General features: G+C 47.7%; 1 protein-coding gene across 16 annotated transcripts in view; it reads right to left on the bottom strand.

The window, feature by feature from the left end:
• Positions 1–11,029, bottom strand: part of LOC147099937 (transducin-like enhancer protein 3) — an 81,141-nt gene extending 70,112 nt beyond the window's left edge. For 15 of the 16 annotated variants that reach the window (XM_085968410.1, XM_085968414.1, XM_085968411.1 and 12 more), the window contains exons 1-4: positions 9,936–11,029; positions 9,590–9,687; positions 9,176–9,239; positions 8,481–8,525 (exon numbers count right to left, since the gene is read on the bottom strand). In XM_085968410.1, coding sequence (XP_085824536.1) covers positions 8,481–8,525; positions 9,176–9,239; positions 9,590–9,687; positions 9,936–9,959 — 231 coding nt within the window. In that variant the 5' untranslated portion in view covers positions 9,960–11,029. The remainder of the gene's footprint in view (positions 1–8,480; positions 8,526–9,175; positions 9,240–9,589; positions 9,688–9,935) is intronic. The other variant, XM_085968426.1, reaches the window with a different exon arrangement.
• Positions 11,030–20,578: the final 9,549 nt, after the last annotated feature.

Genomic DNA, 20,578 nt, shown 5'->3' with positions numbered 1-20,578 from the left:
AAATATCTTATGTGGCTTGGTGTCAAATTTTGTTTGATAATCGCTCCTGTGAAGCGCCTTGGGACGTTTTACGATGTTAAAGGCGCCGTATAAATGCAAAGTGTTGTTGCTGTGAATTGCCTGAAGAGGCAAGAGTATAATGTAAATGGGGAACAAAATGCCACTATTTAAAACATTACAGGATATGTTTAGGGTGTGACAACTTTTCCCGCCACTTTACCCTTACGAGATCTGTGCCAAATGGGAGAAGGACAAAGAATCTTAATTGCTGTACTGGTCCGAGACTGCCATGAAAAAAAAGTGTTTAAAAAGAGAAAACAAAGCTTAGGAGAGGGCAGATGTTGATCACGGCACACAAGTCTCTTATTAACTGCCCCTTGCCACTTCCAAGGCAGCCCAACCACCAGCCAATTAAGCAGCAATCCATTCAGGGGCTTTTGCCAAGAGTTTCAAGCCTCGCTCCCCTCACTGCATTAGTGATCAGCTCTCCTTTTCTTCCACTCCACAGGATTTAATGAAAAACCAATGTGCTCGCATGTATCTTGAATCCCATCGGAGTCTCGGAACGAAACAATTCCCCCAATGCAGAAGAGTGCGCAGTGGCAGAGCTGCGCATTCCCGGCAGAGTCAATCACAAACAGACAGGTCTGGAGGACAGGACACCAGATGAATTATTCAAGCTCTCCAGTCTACCTCGTTGCACGTACAGCTGCTTTTACACTGGGTTTATTACTGAGGTTGCTTGCAAATCTACTCTGCGGCCTCACCCCCCCCATCTCCCCTCGCAACTTCCTCCAGCCCTACAATCCTCCCGGGATCTCCGCGCTCCTCCAATTCTGGCTCGTTGAACTCACCTCCGATTTCCATCGCTCCACCATTGGCGGCCGTGCCTTCAACTGCCTGGCCCCCAAGCTCTGGAATTCTCTCCCTAAACCTCTCCGCCTCCCTCTTCTCTTTTAAGAAGCTCCTTAAAACCCTACCTCCTTGACCGAGCTCCTGTCCCAATATCTCCTTACGTGACTCGGTGTCAAGTTTTGTTTGATAATTGCTCTCGCGAAGCGCCTTGGGACGTTTCACTACGTTCAAAAGGCACTAGATAAACGCAGCTTGTTGTTGTTTACAGGGGCAAGCCCCAGACACGGTGATAATCCCAAAGTAATCCTGCCGGATTCACAAAGGTGGACCTCTGGGAGGGGTTGGTTTAATTTTTTTTTTTTTTTTTTAAAAAGGGGGTTAATGCTAGCCTTAGGGAACCTGGCCAGTTTGAGATTGCTGCATGAGCCCCCACAGCAGGGAACTCGCAACCATGGCACCGCCTCCCCCCCCACCCCCCGCCAACCCCACCCCACAAACTCAAACAGCAAGTCAACACAGTAATGCTCATTCACTATGACTGACGTAAGAAAACTACTAGGCACTTGGTCTGAGTATTAAACAAGGCTTTAATCAACTGTTTTTCAACATGGAGATCTAGTTGTGTCCTTCACTAGTTCCTGTTAAAGAATGTCCTGAGCAAGCTGGGCCCATGCCCGAGTATTTATACTCTCCCTGGACAGCGCCACCAGCAGGACGCCCAGTATTACTTCATAAGTCATTTCCACATGAATGACAAGATTCATGTCAATGACGAAATCTCCTTTCCTTCCTTAAATGTTATCTTTTCTCGCCTCGGTTAGCTGCATTCTGGGCTTACGAGCGAGAAGGCCGTGGGCTCGCGCCCCACTTGAGCACCGAACCTAGGCCGGCCCTCCAGTGCGGTACTGAGGGGGTGCCACACTGACAGAGGCGCCATTCCTCAGGTGGGGCGTTACACACCACCGCCCCCCCCTCCACAAGGGCCACCTGACGGGGACAGCCCGTTGAGTGTGTTCAGGCCGACATTCAGCCCTCAAGCACAACCACTAAAAACAGATCAGCCATGGTTTAACTGAATGGCCCAACAGCCTCGAGTGTCTATGTTCCTAGACTGGAGCTTGGGTGGAGGGGGGGATGGGGAAGAAGAATTTTAAAAAGCGAGTCAAACACCAGTTTCACAACCCTCCCAATTTTACTCGCCATTGAAACCAGCATTCTGCCCGATCCCACCGGGCGGAATTGGTAAAAATTACCCCCCAAATCGGCTCACAACTGCTTGCGGGATCTTGCTGTGCGCAAAATGGCTGTCCCATTTGGCCAACAGTAACTGCACTTCAAAGTAAATCATTGTATGTGAATGTGCAGCAATTTTAAAAGGTGCTCTAGGGATAAGATGCTGTATAAATGCAAGTCTTTCTTCTTCTCCCCCACTAGTTGCTGACTGAAGGGAGATTGATGTCAGCCATCATTTCATACCTCACCCGCATTGTAATTCTTCACGAGTCTAGACAGTGAATGTCAACAGACTATTTGACCACGGATGTCAGCCGTGGCTCAGGTGAATAACTCATGCCTCTGAGTCAGAAGGTCATGGGTTCAAGCCCCAAACCAGAGACTTGTGCACAAAAGTCGAGGCTGAGACTCCCGGTGCTGTACTGAGGGAGTGCTGCACTGTCGGAGGTGCTGTCTTTTGGATGAGACGTTAAACCGAAGCCCCGTCTGCCCTCTCAGGTGGACGTAAAAGATCGCATCGCACTATTTCGAAGACGGGCAGCGGAGTTCTCCCCAGTGTCCTGGAGCCAATATTTATCACTCAACCAACATTGCTAAAACAGATTATCTGGTCATTATTAATTATTATTTGGTTGCCGTGTTTCTTACATTACAACAGTGACTACACTTCAAAAAGTACTTCATTGGCTGTAAAGCGCTTTGAGACGTCCGGTAGTCATGAAAGGCGCTATAGAAATGCAAGTCTCTCATTTATAGAGAGGAAATGTTGGGGCGGGGGGGGCGGGGTGGAGGAAGAGAATCAAAGCACGATCGAGCCCTTTCCCAACAACCATACAAGCACACATTCCAACTGGACTCATTGGACAGCCATCAGGATTGGGGATCCCTCTTTGATCTCATTGTCCCGCCCTGGCCCAGAGGCATTGGATGGGCGATCCCGAGCTGCTGTCCAGCCAGGTCCTCTTTTAAGCTTAAAGAATTCTTCAGTGACGTACAGTTAATGACAGGACAGGACTTCATGTTTGTCTGGGCACGCTCATTTAAAAAGAAATGCAATTGGCTCTGCTTCACAGCATCAACCGCAGACACTCCTCCTGTAACCATAGCGACGACGTGTTGGGAGAACAACATGTCACGAGGCCAATCGCAGGCTGGGAGAACACAGCCATACAAAAGCTCATTTAGTTCGGTTATTCTGCACTCTGATGCAAGACATAGTGCCAGAGAGGGCCACTTGCAAAAGTCAAAATACTGTACAACTATTATTGATGTTCAGGGCTCAAAAAAAACCTTTCAACTCCCTAAAGAGAAAGCACACACGAGAATGACAAGAGATTCATTAAAGCTACTTTATTGCTTTCCCTTCCTTCAGGAAGAGGGCTCCCATTGTAATGTTTAGACCAGGCAAGTGTACACATTCCGTCCCTCAACTGGCTTCAGTACTTGGGTAAAAAAAAAAGCTTCTATCAAAAGCAATTCTACAGAGTATAAAAGGTGACCATGGAACGGCAGGGGTACTGGAGCCAACTGCCTGCCCGTCCTGCTCAGAGAGGGAATGGTCCGTGGCCAAGAGAGTGGGGAAAGGCAAGAAATTAACACCAACTTTATTCTAGAAACTTGCATTTATACAACTTGCCTTTAACGTCGCAAGTCGTTCCAAGGCGTTTCGCGGGAGTGTTATCGGGCAAAATTAGCCACATAAAGAGGATATTAGGACAAGTGGCCAAAAACTTGGTCAAAGTGGTAGGTTTGAAAGAACGTCTTAAAAGGGAGAGAGAGCGCGAGTGAGCGGGCGGGAGGGAGAGAATTCCAGAGATTGGGGCCTAGATGGCTGAAGGCACAGCCGTCAATGTGAAGGAAGTGGGGGATGGATCCGAGGTCAGCGTTGTAGCAACGCTGAGATCTCACAGAGTTCCGTAGGAGGTTACAGAGACAGGGAGGGGTGAGACCGGGGAGGGATTTGAACACAAGAGGATTCGAAACTTCCACGAAGCCTTTCTTCCTGGCAATTTTACTTCAATAAAATGCAGCCAGAGGAATGCTCCTGCTAGCAAAAGGCCGTTAGCGAGGTGAAGGAGTGGCGGTCCTAGGCTGCAGTGGCATCTGAGACCTGAACTATTGTGGGTCCGATCAGCTGCCGTGTGAAGCAGCACAGCCCACGGACCCTTTTAGGACAGAGACGAGGAGGAATTTCTTCACCCAGAGAGTGGTGAACCTGTGGAATTCTCTACCACACAAGGCAGTTGAGGCCAATTCATTAAATATATTCAAGAAGGAGTTAGATATATTTCTTAAGGCTAAAGGGATCAAGGGATATGGGGAGAAGGCAGGGACAGGGTACTGAGTTTGGATGATCAGCCATGATCTCATTAAATGGCGGAGCAGGCTCGAGGGGCCGAATGGCCTACTCCTGCTCCTATCTTCTATGACCCTGTGTCCTCCCACCTCAACTAATCCTAAACCGTACAGGTGGCACACGATGAAACGAGGAGCCTGGCATTTCTGGCCACATTCAACAGGGCGAAACTCCTCAACGTGAGAGGCACTTTCTCCAAGCCACTGTCACTGTCTTGGGGTAGATGACTGGCTGTCATCTACCCCAAGACTTCCAGCAAAAAATCAGAATCTCGAAAATTACCACCAGCTTCACAATTTCCATTTTAATTGGAATAGCATCTTAAAACGGTCACCGGCGCTTCCTAGTCCCAGCCTCGGCTCAGAAACATAGAAGATAGGAGCAGGAGTAGGCCATTCGGCCCCTTGAGCCTGCTCTGCCATTTAATGAGATCATGGCTGATCACCAAAATTCAGTACCCTGTCCCTGCCTTCTCTCCATATCCCTTGATCCCTGTAGCCTTAAGAAATATATCCAACTCCTTCTTGAATATATTTAATGAATTGGCCTCAACTGCCTTGTGTGGTAGAGAATTCCACAGGTTCACCACTCTCTGGGTGAAGAATTTCCTCCTCATCTCAGTCCTAAATGGTTTACCCCTTATCCTTAGACTGTGACCCCTGATTCTGGACTCCCCGCCATCGGGAACATCCTTCCTGCATCTAGTCTGTCTAGTCCTGTTAGAATTTTATAAGTTTCAATGAGATCCCCTCTCATTCTTCAGAACTCCAGCAAATACAAGCCCAATCGACCCAATCTCTCCTCATCCGTCATTCCTGCCATCCCAGGTATCAGCCTGGTGAATCTTCGCTGCACTCCCTCCGTGGCAAGAACATCCTTCCTCAGATAAGGCGACCAAAACTGCACGCAATACTCAAGGTGTGGTCTCACCAAGGCCCTGTACAACTGCAGCAAGACATCCTTGCTTCTGTACTCAGCAGTCACCTCCCCATACTGCAACCAAATAATGTCAGGCGTGGCTGAGTGGGCAACGCTCTCAGCTCGGATTCAGAAGGTCGTGGGTTCCAGTCCCCACGCCAGCACTAAATCCAGGCGGACACTCCCAGCGCAGTGCTGAGGGAGCCTCCGCTGCACTGTCGGAGGGGTCATCTTTCGGATGAGACTTTAAGCCGAGGCCCCCGTCTGCTCTCTCAGGTGGACGTAAAAGATCCCACGGCCAGTATTTCGAAAGAGAGCAGGGGAGTTCTCCCCAGTGTCCTGGGCCAATATTTATCTCTCAGCCAACATTTCCACAAAAAAAACAGATTAACTGGTCATTTATCACATTGCTGTTTGCCTCCATGACAATTAATTCAAAAAGGTAATTCATTAACATCCAGAGAAGGTGAAAGGCGTTCTATACCACGCAAGCTCTGACCGCAGCGGCAGCTCAATTCACTCTGTTCTGAGCAAACTGATCTCACCCAAGGAGTCCAAAAAAATAGCCTCAGCCTCCCAGGGAAAGGGCAGGGTTCCACCTCCCACTGTCTAGTGACCCCCTTCAAGAAGTGCAGACGAGCCAGTGGATCACACACCAGGGACCAGCGCACACTCGAATCCTCGACAAACTGCAGCTGGGCACAGTGCAGAGATCAACAGGGACTCGCATTTCTCCAGCGCCTGTCACCACCTCAGGACGTCCCAAAGCACGTCACAGCCAATGAGGTACTTTTTGAAGTGTAGTCGCTGTTGTAATGTAGGAAGCGCGGCAGCCAATTTACGCACAGCAAGATCCCACAAACAGCAATGGGATACAGACCAGATAATCTGGGTTTTTTTTTAGCAATGTTGATTGAGTGATAAACACCAGGGAGAATGCCCCTGCTCTTCTTCAAACTATAGCAACGCCTGAGAGGGCAGACGGGGCCTCGGTTTAACGTCTCATCCAAAAGATGGCACTTCTGACAGTGCAGCGCTCCCTCGGTACTGCGCGTCTCGCATGGTCTAAATTCTAGCCAACAGATCGGTGGGTCAAACAAACATCATCAGCACCCCTGAGCAACAGTTTATTAGTACAACAGCCATCCCGTTAACTCTTCACTCGCAGCCCACTGTGTCCGTAGCCACAACAGTCTGGACCGACCCTAGTAACTTCAATCCAACAGGTGCACAACTCCTCCCCATCTTGATGTGATCTTATCCGCTCAGCTTATCACATTCCATGACTGCCCTCACATTTTTTTCCTTTAATGGTCATTTGAGATCAATGCCAAAGGTAGAAATGTTTTAAAGAAAAAAAAAACTAAATGGGAAGGTAGACAGAACCTGGGGTGAGCAAAATGAAAATTCCACAGCTCCCGCGTAGCACAGGAGCAGGTGGGGAAGGGGCTCTCGCAGGATTCACCCGATCAACATACCGTTAGGAACCAGCTTCAGACACATTGTGCAAAGGTTACAGTCACCAACAGTCGACAAGAGGGTCATAGAAATCATAGCAATGTACTGCACAGAAGGAGGCCATTCGGCCCATCATGTCCGTGCCGGCCGAAAATGATACATCCAGCCTAATCCCACTTTCCAGCGCTTGGTCCGTAGCCTTGCAGGCTACGGCACTTCAAGCGCATATCCAAGTACTTTATAAATGCGATGAGGGTTTCTGCCTCTACCACCCTTTCAGAGGTCCAGACACCCCCACCCTCTGGGTGAAAAAAGTTCTCAACTCCCCTCTAATCCATTTGAAGTTGTCTGTTTTAGGAACTGAAGAGGTCACCGAATCGATCTGCGGACTGTGTTAGAAACAACTTGCACAGAGAGAGAGCGAGAGAGACAGAGAGCGAGAGAGACAGAGAGACAGAGACAGTGACAGAGAGAAAAAAGAAAAAAATCCACCCTTATTTTCACAAACTCCCTAGTGCAAGTCCTCAAGATTAAAACCAAACCTTCCCCACCCCCGCCCTCCCCTCGGTGTCAGCTTTGCATCGTTTCCCCAACACATGTTCTGAACATTGAACCTTGCTTGCGCTAATCTGAGCAAATGTGACCCACAGATATCAGGAGCGCTGCCATTTTGGGTGTGTGTGTTGCCTTGATAGGGGAGGAGGCGGGGGGAGGGAGTTGAACAAATGCCTTCATATTGCTGGAGGACTGTCTGTTGGCCAAACAGCGCACTTTAAACATTCCCCATTTAGACAGGACAGAGCCATGCAACTTCCATTAAAACCTCCGCCTCTTAAAGCGAGACTCTCAGAAAATTGAAATGAGTTTCCCTCAAGATTCCCACCCTCTATTTTTCTGCCAATACTCTCTTCGCTCCCCTGGCCCTCAAGGTATCAACTCAATCGCTGGAGTGCGATTCCACAAGTACACTCCAATAAAATAGTTTTATAAAAAACACACACACACACAATACATTTCCCTTTTTAGGGCAGAAATGAAAAGCCAATTACAATCGTCCCCCCAAAAAAGCTGATTTATCCTTTTATTCAGGGAACATCCTCTCATTAATTTTAAATGCCTTTGACGTGGAGAGGGGGTCTGGGGCTTTTGTTGGGAAGAATGTGCAGGGAGGGGGGGGCTGATCCGTTCAAAAGCCTGCTTGTGCGAGACAACAAAAGGAGCCCTGTCCCTTTAAGCTCCTGACATTAGATTACCCAAGTTTCACATTACCTCTAATTAGTAACACATAATGCTGCGCAGAGATATTCGGGAACCTGAGACTGACAGATGTTTGAATAGGGAGCATTTCAGAAGGTAATTTAAAAAAAAAGATATGGCAAGAGGTTGACTGGTCAGAAGTAGCAGATTGCAGCACCAACTAGTGGCAGAGCTGGGAAATGCCCTTCACATCCAAAAAAAACACGTTTTAAATCCATAACCATTGAAAACAAACCTAGCATTTCACTCTCCTGCAAAAACAAAATACACCCAAAGACCAATCAGGCCCCCCATCTGTGGAAATACCTGGATTTGTTTCATGTCTAGCCAAAACACGTATTACAGCAACTCCTCCCCCCCCAAAAAAGCAAGTATCAGACATATTTCCCCACTGCACACTTACCTGTTTATGCATTTCAATATTCAGCCCATACGACATCTCGTAATACTGAAACAAAAGTCATAAACGTGTTAATCTACATTCTGGGATTTTTAAAAAAAGTCTCCCTGCAAATCCTTCCCACCTGTTATCTCCCAGTTGACTATTTTTTTCTGCATAGGCCATGAATTTATTTGCACCTATTTTGTTTAAGACTCTCGTCTCCCACTGCCAGGCCTTTACCTTAAAATTCTTCATAAACAAACAGAGCTGCACTGGCGGAAGTGATAAATCGCCAGCTCACAGACCACACGTGTACAACCTTGTTTACTCATTGTATGTATATGTATGTATATTAATCCAAATATTGGCATCCTTCCACAGAAAAAGTGCTGAATTTTAGCAATCATTAACCATCAGTGTGACCCCAGTGCAAAGAAATTAACGCATTAGTATTAAGCACCAGATTGCAACTTAATGCATTTACAAAGAAGTACATTAACTTTTAATGACATCTCACCGTACAGAAGGTTTTAAAATCCCCAGAAATTATTTGGCCATAATATTTGGCAACAGGATTGACAGCAACCGAGTTGGTGTGTGTCAATGTCTGCATCACGTCCCATTTTTAATCTGCTCTTAAATGATAAAAAGCAAATTTACTGGAAAATGTTAATATGAATTACTTAGAATGCAAGAAGATCCCAGCCCACACTTACCATAACATAGTGTCGTTGCATCTCCGTTTTCTCGTTTGCAAGTTTATCACATTCCATCTTTAAACTGGATGAGAGAGGAGAATGGGGGGAAAAAGAGAAGTCAGTTGGAGGGGGTTCGGGGAACCGAGCCTGTGTCAACACATTATCCAAACAATGAGCTTACATCACACGCTCTGAATAATTTAAAGCTTGTTTACATGGAATGCACCGACCTACACAAAAGGCAAACAGAAATAGCTGATTGCTCAATATTATCATTAAAATACAGTGCCTATTATCTAATGAAGTGTGAGTGGAAGGGGAGGGTGTGTGTGCGAGGGAGAGAGAGACTGGGGCGTTCTGTGCAGTTGTACAGGATCTGAGCTTTCTCTGAACAAACTCCTCAGCCAGAATATGATGCACACGTTCCCCCACCTGTGATATTGCGCCTGTAAAAACTGAAATTCCTCTTTGATTCGATCGCAGGATTCGGCCACGGTGAATTTAAACGGTTGAGCAGGTTGGTGAGGAGCCTGCAAGTACAGCAGAATTTCAAAAAAACAGGGGAGGGGGAGGAAGAAGAAAAAAAAACTCTCACAGAACAGTCACCAAACGCCAACAACCCAGTCAATTAATGCCAGCAATCGTTTACACGGCCCCAAATCAATGCATTGCTTGATGCAGTTTGTTTTAAATATTAATTTTTTTATAAATACACACACACACAAACTCGCGCTGTTCAAAGTTAAAAGGGTAGCTAAAAAGAGTGGAACACACTTACCGGGTGCCTGCCTTGAGGATACATCTCTTAAACAATGTATCCCCGGTTAAGGGGAGGAAACACACTGGAGAGACACAGAGAGAGACAGAGAGAGAGGCACAAGTCCGATGTTGGATGGCTAAATGCAGCAACAACAACAACACACGCAAAAAAAAAACAGCTGTAAAAGTCCACCGCCACGCTGTTCAGGATCAGAACCACTCCCAGTGCCACAGAACAAAGCAACAAGACCTCTCTCAAGCTGAGTGAGAGGCGAGGTTTTCAGAAGTCCCTTTGTGCTGGAAAAACAAGGGGGGCTCCAGCAGCACACTCCGGGCGAAAGCACATCATCATCATCATCGCACAGTCCGCGGCGTCTCGGTCTGTCCGACCACCCATAAAAATAAATCAGAAGGGAGCTTCTCTCTTCGATGTATGTGTGTGTGTATATATATTAATTAAAGCAGCAAATCAGTTTGTTTTGAAAAGATATAAAGACAAGGAACCTCCGGCTGCAGCGTCCAGGAGCCGGCCTGCCCTTTGGAACGTGCGCTGGGAATTTAGAACGTCGCCCCGGGATTTTGGAATCCGGAGACCGGTTTTGGAACGCCGGATCCCCGGGGAAGATTCGATAATCGAACGCTCAGTAGCAAAAACGACAGGCTCCGAGTTCCAAAGCGGCGGCGGCGAGCACCGCACAGGCAGGCATTGTGCAGATCATCGTCGCTTCTCGCCCCCTTTTTATTTATTTTTCCGCGATCGGTACAGCGGGAGCAAGAGACAGACACACACAAAGAATGCAATAATCTGCAATTAAGTTCAGCACGGCGATTTTTTCCCCCCCTTTTCGGTGTGGCAGCTGACAAGATTCCAAAGATTGCTTCCTCTTCGCCGATTGCAGACAATTTGCAACTCTTGACTGTTGCTTGTTTTTTTGCTCCCTTCTTCTTCTTCCTCCTCCTCCTCCTCCTGTAGGTAAAGATCGAAAGGGGGGGTTGTGCAAATGCAAGCGATCACAGGGAATGCCACACACACACAGGGAGAGCGAGAGACAGACACAATCCACACCACGCCGCTTCCCCCTTCTCTCCTGTCTATTGCTCGCTCTCTCCTCCTGCTAACCTGCAGCGAGAGCCTGACCATATTTGGGTGGAAAGTAACCAAGGCTCCGCCGGGGGGGGAGCCCGGCCAATCAACAGGCTCCGGACCCCACGTGGGGGCGAGCAGCGGAGGATAGGGGGGCGGAGCCGCCAGCCCCACACACACACACACACCCCCAGCGGCCAATCGGCTGGCGCCGCTGCCTCGGCTCGCAGCCCCATTGGTCGGCGGCGCCCGTCCCTGTCAATCAAAGCCTCCTCCTCCCACCCTCTCCCCCCTCCCGCGCCTGTTCCCGGCCAGCTGTCAATCAAACCCACGAGGGGCAGCCGCGCTGACAAATGCCTTTGATTCTGCCTCCTGCTCGCAAATAACGACTGGAATGCTGCTTAATTAGTTCTGAATGTCTTTTCCCCCAACAGCTCAAACAATCTGTCAGTACCATGTGGTAAAAGGATCTGTGTGGAAAAAAAGCATAAAGGCAGAAAATCTCCAGCAGCCACAATTTTTTTTTGTTATTTTTTTTATTTATATTAATAAAAACTGATGATCACATCACTTCAAATCCCATCAACTCTGGTGACAGTCGATACTTAGCAAATGTTAATCATAAGATGCCTTTTAAAAGGAGCATTGCCAACTTGGAACAGCCGACTACATAAAGATGTCTACAAGCTCAGGCTCTGCGCCCCACGTAATTTAATTTTGTTTTAAATGTTGATAACCTCAAATTAGAAGCTTTTAATATTTACAGATTCTTATTTGCTCACACCCCCCACAAAAAAAATCCCAGTTTAAAATAATTTCTGCATAACGAGAAACGCAGATGTCCCCAATATAGGAACAGCCTTAAGGGCTGGAGTGGGTGCAATTTGCCCATTTTACCCTAAAGCAAAACGTTTATACCACTAAGAAAATATCACGCCGTTTGCAACGCCTCCAAAAATATAAAAGTTTTTAATGGGTCGAAATCGGTTCCCCCAACTTTTGCCATTGTTTAATTTCCACTTCAGCCTCCTCTTAGGAACACAAGTGCCTGCTAAACTAAAACAAAGAAAAATATCTTATTTTGTTTTCATCTGTTCCATCCTATAAATTATGACCTTAGTGTATAAATCTCAAGCGCTTGACAATTATTTTTAAAGTGTTCAATGTCTGTTCGAGTCCTAATTGGACACGTTTCAACTGTTTCTATTGCATGAAGTGTCAGGGTCATTTGCTACTGAAAAGATTAGTTTTCATTGGCCGTTTAATTGAGAGCGCTACAAACATCCCACGTGGGACTGAAACTGACTTGGCTTGGCTGAAATATGACGGTGAGGAGGAAACCCAGGACTGGAGCTCACAGCTCTCGGAGTCAGAAGTACAGAAAATACAGGAAGTTACAGCATCTGAAAACAATGAGAGACTGCATTACTGTTTTCAAATCTACTCCATGGCCTCGCCTCCCCCTCCCTATCTCTGTGGCCTCCTCCAGCCCTACAACCCTCCGAGATCTCTGCGCTCCCTCCAATTCTGGCCTCTTGCCCGTCCTCGATTTCCATCGCTCCGCCATTGGCGGCCGTGCCTTCAGCCGCCTGGGCCCTAACATGGAAACATAGAAGATAGGAGCAGGAGTAGGCCATTCGGCCCCTCGAGCCTGCTCTGCCATTTAATGACATCATGGCTGATCATCCCTGGAATTCCCTCACTAAACCTCTCCACCTCTCTCTCCTCCATTAAGATGCACTTTAAAACCTACCTTGAATCATAGAATCATAGAATGGTTACAGCACAGAAGGAGGCCATTCAGCCCGTCGAGCCCGTGCTGGTTCTCTGCAAGAGCACCTCAGCCAGTCCCACTCCCCCGCCCTTTCCCCGTAGCCTTGCAGTTTTTTTTCCTTCGGGTTAATCTGGTTAATCAGGTTAATTTTTATTTTCCTTCAGGTCCTAATCTATTTTAGTGATGTTGGTTGAGGGATAAATTTTGGCCCAGGACACCGGCATTTATTGCCCATCCCTAGTTGCCCTTGAGAAGGTGGTGGTGAGCCGCCTTCTTGAACCGTTGCAGTCCGTGTGGTGATGGTACTCCCACAGTGCTGTTAGGGAGGGAGTTCCTGGATTTTGACCCAGCGACGATGAAGGATCGCCGATATATTTCCAAGTCAGGATGGTGTGTGACTTGGAGGTTGTGGTGTTCCCATGTGTCTGCTGCCCTTGTCCTTTACAGCCAATTAAGTACTTTTTTGAAGTGTAGTCACTGTTGTAATGTAGGAAACGCGGCAGCCAATTTGCGCACAGCAAGCTCCCACAAACAGCAATGTGATAATGACCAGATCATCTGTTTTAGTGATGGTACTTGAGGGATAAATATTGGCCCCAGGACACCGGGGAGAACTCCCCTGCTCTTCTTCGAAATAGTGGCCATGGGATCTTATATGTCCACCTGAGAGAGCAGACGGGGCCTTGGTTTAACGTCTCACCCGAAAGGTGGCACCTCCGACAGTGCGGCGCTCCCTCAGTTCTGGTAGCGGGAGTGTCAGCCTTGGATTTTAGAGCTCAAGTTTCTGGCGGGGACACTTGAGTCAGTGACTCCCTGAAGCAGAGGCGAGAAGTGCTGCCCACCCGGACTCAGCAAAAATTCCCAAGCAGTTTCTGTGGGCATTGGAATGCATACGCACGCGGTGCCAGGACACATTCCTTTTGCCGCGGAGACACGCACCTCCAACCTTTGTAACGATCGTGACAGACGGGCGCCAGACGCCTGTCTCCAAGATTACGAGGACCGTGTATCTACGACAATTTAGACAATGTTCAGTAAATTGACCGACGCAGTAATCAAGAAATATCTTTTTAAGAGCCTATAAAGATGATCTAGGCATGCATCGATTGAGCTAGCAAGACTGAGTGAAACAAATGCATAGACTTCATTATTTATTTATTGGCTGCTGTGCTTTTTCATTAATACTCTCGCCAGAGTATAATCCTCCGATGTATTCATGTACGAAGCCTTGGCAGTTAGTGTTGGTCGGATATTCGACCTGTGAGGGCCTCACGCCACTTCCACATCCTAGCGGGGGGGGAGGGGTGATGGGACGAGGATCAGGAGTTTGAAAGAACTGACTGATTCTTCCGCTACATAGCCCAGGAGAGTTGCGGCCAACTGTAGAACCCAACCGCTAATCTAACTAACTTCAGCAACCTCAATATTAATGGCCCGGCATTGCACCTGGGATCTTCTGGCTCATACCTTGTGTCATTAAAACAGGTGCGATGAGCTTCCCCTTGTGGCTCAATGGTTAAAGCACTGCTCGGTGCCCATACAGACCCAAAGGGGCCTAGGTTTGATCTCTGGTGTGTGCTGAGTTGACACATCTTAGCTAAAGCAGCAGCAAGGATGTGATAACTGGCGTGATTGTTGCTAAGCTGAGAAGGGAAAATTCAGGCCCGATTCCCCACTGCATGCTGAGTGTTTCCAGCATTTTCTCTTTTCATTTTAGGATTCCCGCTCCGAGATCTGTTGTAAATTCTGTTTATGGGTGTCGGCCATGGCTCAGTGGGTTGCACGCACTCTCCCCTCTGAGTCAGAAGGTCGTGGGTTCAAGTCCCACCCCCGAGACTTGAGCACAAAATCCTGGCTGACGCTCCCAGCGCAGTGCTGAGGGAGCGCTGCACTGTCGGATGAGACGTTAAACCTAGGCCCAGCCTGCTCTCCCAGGTGGATGTACCACACGGCTACTAGCACCTGTGGAATCTGCGAGACTGGTGGTGTGAATTAAATATCAATTTCGGGGGAGGAGCCCTCCCATGCAGCTCCTCAACTGCTCACTCAGGTGGACGTAAAAGATCCCGTGTCACTATTTTGATGAAGAGCAGGGGAGTTCTCCCCGGTGTCACTAAAATAAATTATCTGGCCATTTAGATCAGCGCTGTTTGTGGGAGCTTGCTGTGCACAAGTTGGCTGCTGCGTTTCCTACATCACAACAGTGACTACACTTCAAAAAAGTACTTCATTGGCTATAAAGTGCTTTGGGGCGTCCTGGGGTCGTGAGAGGCGCTATAGAAATGCAAAGTCTTTTTATTTGATAACAGAATTGGGTTCATCTGTGATGCCTTTCATGGCTGAATAACCTGCCAAAACTAATATCTCAGTGCACACATAAAGAATGGGTATTTTGGTGAGATGTATCACAGGGCTACAGGCACCTGTGGAACCAGTGAGTCTGGTGGCGTGATTTAAAGTAAAATTCGGGAGAGGTGCCCTCCGATGCAGCTCTTAAAGACCCAACCCATAATGTGAGTAGCCTTGTTAATTTTTTCACAAGCGGTTGGAACAAATGGTCATCAGTGGCCACTGCAGTACGGCGGAACAATAGGAATCCTTTCGACCATTACGCTTCTGAAGTGCAGTCAATAGATGAGTCATCTCATGGGTCCACAGTCTCACACCATTATCACTTTCATTGAACTTAGTCAATTGAAGCCAAAAATCCTACTTGCTCGGCTAACTTAACATGCTTGGCACGTTGCTGTGAAAACCATTTCTTTTTCTCTTCCCAAGGCTGACCCATTGACCGACCTGGAGAGGAAGATGTGTCAATGGATTCCATTCCAAATAACTCCTGCAAGCTGATGATGGACAACAGCTGGCTGAGTGGAGTGAAGCTTACCAATGCCTTGAGGTTTCTCATCCTTGTTCTCAAATCCCTCCATGGCCTCGCCCCTTCCCATCTCTGTAATCTCCTCCAGTCCCACAACCCCCCGAGATCTCTGCGCTCCTCCAATTCTGGCCTCTTGAGCATCCCTGATTATAATCGCTCCACCACTGGCGGCCGTGCCTTCAGCTGCCTGGGTCCTAAGCTCTGGAATTCCCTCCCTAAACCTCTCCACCTCACTACCTCTCTCTCCTCCTTTAAGACGCTCCTTAAAACCTACCTCTTTGACCAAGCTTTTGGTCACCTGCCCTCATTTATCCTTATGTGGCTCGGTGTCAAATTGTTTGATAATCGCTCCTGTGAAGCGCCTTGGGATGTTTTACGCTATATAAATGCAAGTTGTTGTTGAGGTGGGACGGGTTTTAACAGTTAAACTCCAGCAACCATGCCCACCGCCCCCCCCCCGCTCCCCCCCACCCCCGGCAAAATTGGGAATCCTTAAATATTTTCTCTTTGCCAACCTGTGCCCAAGTTCTCTGAGCTTCATTAAGTGGGGTGTATCCCCATGGGGCGGGAGGGTGACAGACACCCCACTCACCAAATAAATTGTCTTTTCAGCGTTCGCACTTCCTGACCTAAAAGTGCCAGTTCTTGCTGAGGGTAGACTGGGTGCCAGCAGAGTTCCTCCTGTACCCTCTCCCAAGTGGCCACGATAGACCCTTGATGGTCAGTGTCAGCTGACAATTCACCATGGAGCAGATTTCAGTCAAGTTTGATCCTGTTATCTCCCAATGTTCATAGAAGCGCACCTCCAACACAGGTTGTTACACAGCTATCTCAATTGAAAGTGCGTGCGTGGGTATGTATACATTGGGTGTAGATAGGGAGGAGTTTTGGTGTGATGTCTCCACAGTCAAATATCCTGCCCACATCCACTGCCTGGGGTTTCACAGGAAGAATGATCACATTGATGAACATAAGAAATAGGAGCAGGAGTCGGCCTACTCCTGCACCTATCTTCTATGTTCTATGTTTCTATTTGGCCCCTCGAGCCTGCTCCGCCATTCAATAAGATCATGGCTGATCTTCTACCTCATCTCCACTTTCCTGCACTATCCCCATATCCCTCGATTCCCTTAATATTCAAAAATCTATCGCTCTCTGTCTTGAATATACTCAACGACTGAGCCTCCACAGCCCCCTGGGGTAGAGAATTCCAAAGATTCACCACCCTCTGAGTGAAGACATTTCTCCTCATCTCAGTCCTAAATGTCCGACCCCTTATCCCGAGACTGTGACCCCTGGTTCTAGACTCCCCAGCCAGGGGAAACATTCTTCCTGCATCTACCCTGTCAAGCCCTGTAAGAATTTTGTATGTTTCAATGAGATCACCTCTCATTCTTCTAAACTCTAACGAATATAGGCCTAGTCTACTCAATCTGTCCTCATAGGACAATCCCCCCATCCCAGGAACCAGGCTGGTGAATCTTCGTTGCACTCCCTCTATGGCAAGTATATCTTTCCTTAGGTAAAGAGACCAAAACTGTACACAATACTCCAGGTGTGGTCTCACCAGGGCCCTATATAATTGCAGTAAGACATCTTTACTCTTAGTATTCTCAGTATTCATTGGACTGAACTGCACCTTCAGGGCAGGAGGGGAGAAGGCTGTAAAATGCCTAATCGTTGAGCTTCATTGGAACAGTGTAGGAGGCCGAGGACAGAGAGGTCAGAGCGGGAGAGGGATGGAGAATTAAAGTGACAGGTGGCCGGATGCTCAGGAGGTGTTCCACAAAGCGGTCACCCAATCTGCGTTCGGTCTCCCCAATGTAGAGCAGGCCGCATCGTGAGCAGCGCATGCAGTATACTAAATCGAAAGAAGTACAGGTATTAATGAACAGACCGTTGCAGAACAAAGGAGACGGAGGATTGCAGTTAGTGCAGGCTATGGAGCTAGTCTCATTTGCAAAGATAGCCTCATCACCTTGAAGCAAATTTGACTGACTGTTAATCCCCTCCCTAAAAATGCAAAAGTAAATTGTCACACGATTACATATTTGAACAAGGCCACGCAGCCTGGCAGGTTGTCACAGAGCCACCCCTGGTGAAAAATTAGCGGCTGTCTTGACTGGCGTTTGACAGGCTCCGTGGGACTAAGATAAATTATTTGACAACAGAATTACATTAAGGAAGAAAAGAAAATAAGCCCTTGCTAGAGTACAGGCAGCCTTGTGAGACATGGAAACAGCATTACAGAGCTACTGTTAGCATCTGTTCCTGTTCGGAACTGTGGGAACTCTCCCGTAACTCTTACTGGAAGTGCACATGTGGGCCACAGTGTTCTGCAGTCAACGAAAACATTAAGATTTTAGTCATCCACTTGGCCCAGTTGGTAGTTCTCTTGCCTCTGGGTCAGAGGGCTGTAGGTTCAAGTCCCACTCCAGTATGTCAGCTCACTCTCTGAGGCCGATCCTCTCGATGTCGAGAGTGCCGTCTTGCTGAAAGAGACATTCCCCCTGAATTCACGAACGCTCCTCTGAATGCAATACAACGCGTCGGGGGTGGGGATGGGGGCTGGAATTAAAGATTCCCCAGTGCGATATTTGAAGAACAAGCAGTTATCCTGCTGTCCTGGCTGGTATCCAACCAACTCATTGTTCCATTTAGCTCACTGTGCCTGCAGGATGTTGCTGCTGGGTTTGCCTACGATATGATGAGGTGTTATTATAAATGGAAAATTGTGGGATAATATTTAAATGGTAAATTAAAAGGGCCCAATGGAAATCAGGTGGCTGTAAACGATCCGACAGCACTATTCGAGAAAGGGCAGGGAAGTTCTCCCCGGCGTCCTGGGCCAATATTTATACCTCAACCAACATTCACATATTTATCTGGTCATTTATCACATTGCTGTTTGTGGGATCTTGCTGTGTGAAAATTGGCTGCTGCGTTTCCTACATTACAACAGTGACTACACTTCAAAAAGTACTTCATTGGCTGTAAAGCGCTTTGGGGCGTCCTGAGGTTGTGAGAGGCGCTATAGAAATGCACGTTCTATCTTTCTTTAAGTTGCAATGACTCCTGTTGGCGGAATCCCGGGGATCTTTTGTAATATTTTCTTGCGTTTCGGGTTATTGATTTTCAATATAAAAGCAGAGGGATGAGTCTGCTGATTTGAATTTTTATAGTGTGATCAATGCAATTAAACCACTTCAGTGACAAATAAAAATTGTTTTTAACCCCACTAAGGCAGCGAGAGACACACGATAGAGAGAAAGAGGAAGTAATGAGGGCTGAGGCACAAGAACTTGCATTTACACAACGTCTTTAGCACAGTAAAAACCTCCCAAGGTGCTTCACAGGGTCATAATCAGACAAAATTTGGCACCGAGCCACATCAGGAGATATTAGGACAGGTGACCACAAACTGGGTCAAAGAGGTCGGTTTTAAGGAGCATCTCAAAGGAGGAGAGAGAGGTGGAGAGGTTTAGGGAGGGAATTCCAGAACTCGGGGCCCAGGCAGCTGAAGGCACGGCGGAGCGATGGAAATCCGGGATGCTCAAGAGGCCAGAATTGGAGGAGCGCAGAGATCTCGGAGTGCTGTGGGGCTGGAGGTGGAACTTGCTGCCCCATTGAGGGGACTAGCAGAGATGCATTTAAGGGGAAGCTAGATAAACACATGAGGGAGAAAGGAATAGAAGAATATGCAGAAAGGGTGAGATGAAGAGGGGTGGGAGGAGGCTCGTGTGGAGCATAAACACCAGCAGAGACCAGTTGGGCCGAATGGCCTGTTTCTGTGCTGTTAATTCTACGTAATTCTATGCATTCACCAAGCTTTATAGCCAGGCTGGGGATAGCTCCCCACAGTGTTTGGCTGCTGGTAAAGTCCTCGCGCTGTATGACTGCACGGTCCAGCAGCATCTCCGACCAACAATCCATTGCCTCAACTGACGAGCAGGCCTTGGATGAGAGCTGCCCCTATCCGCCCTAATATGAGCTGCTGAAGTTCCCTTCAGTCCTCGAACAGTAGTTTATTTAAACTCAAATCTCCTAGGCGACTGCTCTGAACACAGTGCTAGCTGGTAATAACTAGTAATTATGGTGCATTCGCCAATCAATTGGGAGCTATTATGGGAAGGGGTACAGTGCTTAGAGAGACAGGCTTGCACTCGGAATTTTGTTATAAATCAGTTGCAAAAAGTTCTGATGAACTCCTTGTTCGGATTCTACAGATTTTAGATTTTTATTTATAAAATGATTGCTGATAAAATCACACAGGAGCTGAGACCAGACCAGACTGACCTGCATTCTTTAAATTGAGAAAGCTGAGTGGAGGCTCCAGGCCTCAGAGCACAGGACCTCACCGAGGTGGAAAAGAATAGGAACAGGAGGAGGCCATTCAGCCCATCGGGCCTGTTCCACCATTCAGTTAGATCACGGCTGATCTGTAACTCAACTCCATCCACCCGCCTTTGTTCCACATCCCTTGATACCCTTACCCAGCAAAAATCGATCAATCGCAGTCTTGAAATGTTCCGTTGGCCTCCAGCAGCCACAGCTTTTTGGGGGAGAGAGTTCCAGATTTACACCACCCTTTGTGTGAAGAAGTGCTTCCTGACATCAGCCCTGAACAGCCTGACTCTAATTTTAAGGTTCTACCCCCTTGTTCTGGACCCTCCACCCCCACCAGAGGAAATAGTTTCTCTATCTACTCGATCAAATCCTTTAATCGCGTTAAACACCTCGATTAAATCACCCCTTAATTTTCGAAACTCGAGGGAATACAAGCCCAGTCTGTGCAACCTGTCCTCGTAATTTAACCCTTTTAGCCCCGGTATCGTTCTGGTGAATCTGCACTGCTCCCCCTCCGAGGCCAATATAGGCCTGGCAATCACTCAGTGTGAACACTGAGACATAGTGGGCAGGATGAAA

Source organism: Somniosus microcephalus, chromosome 27 (genome assembly GCF_052327205.1).
Source record: "Somniosus microcephalus isolate GS21.2 chromosome 27, FLI_Smic_1.0, whole genome shotgun sequence".
NCBI classification, from domain to species: Eukaryota; Metazoa; Chordata; class Chondrichthyes; order Squaliformes; family Somniosidae; genus Somniosus; species Somniosus microcephalus.
Note: the sequence above shows the minus strand (reverse complement) of the source record. Positions and strands in the feature narration are given on the sequence as shown.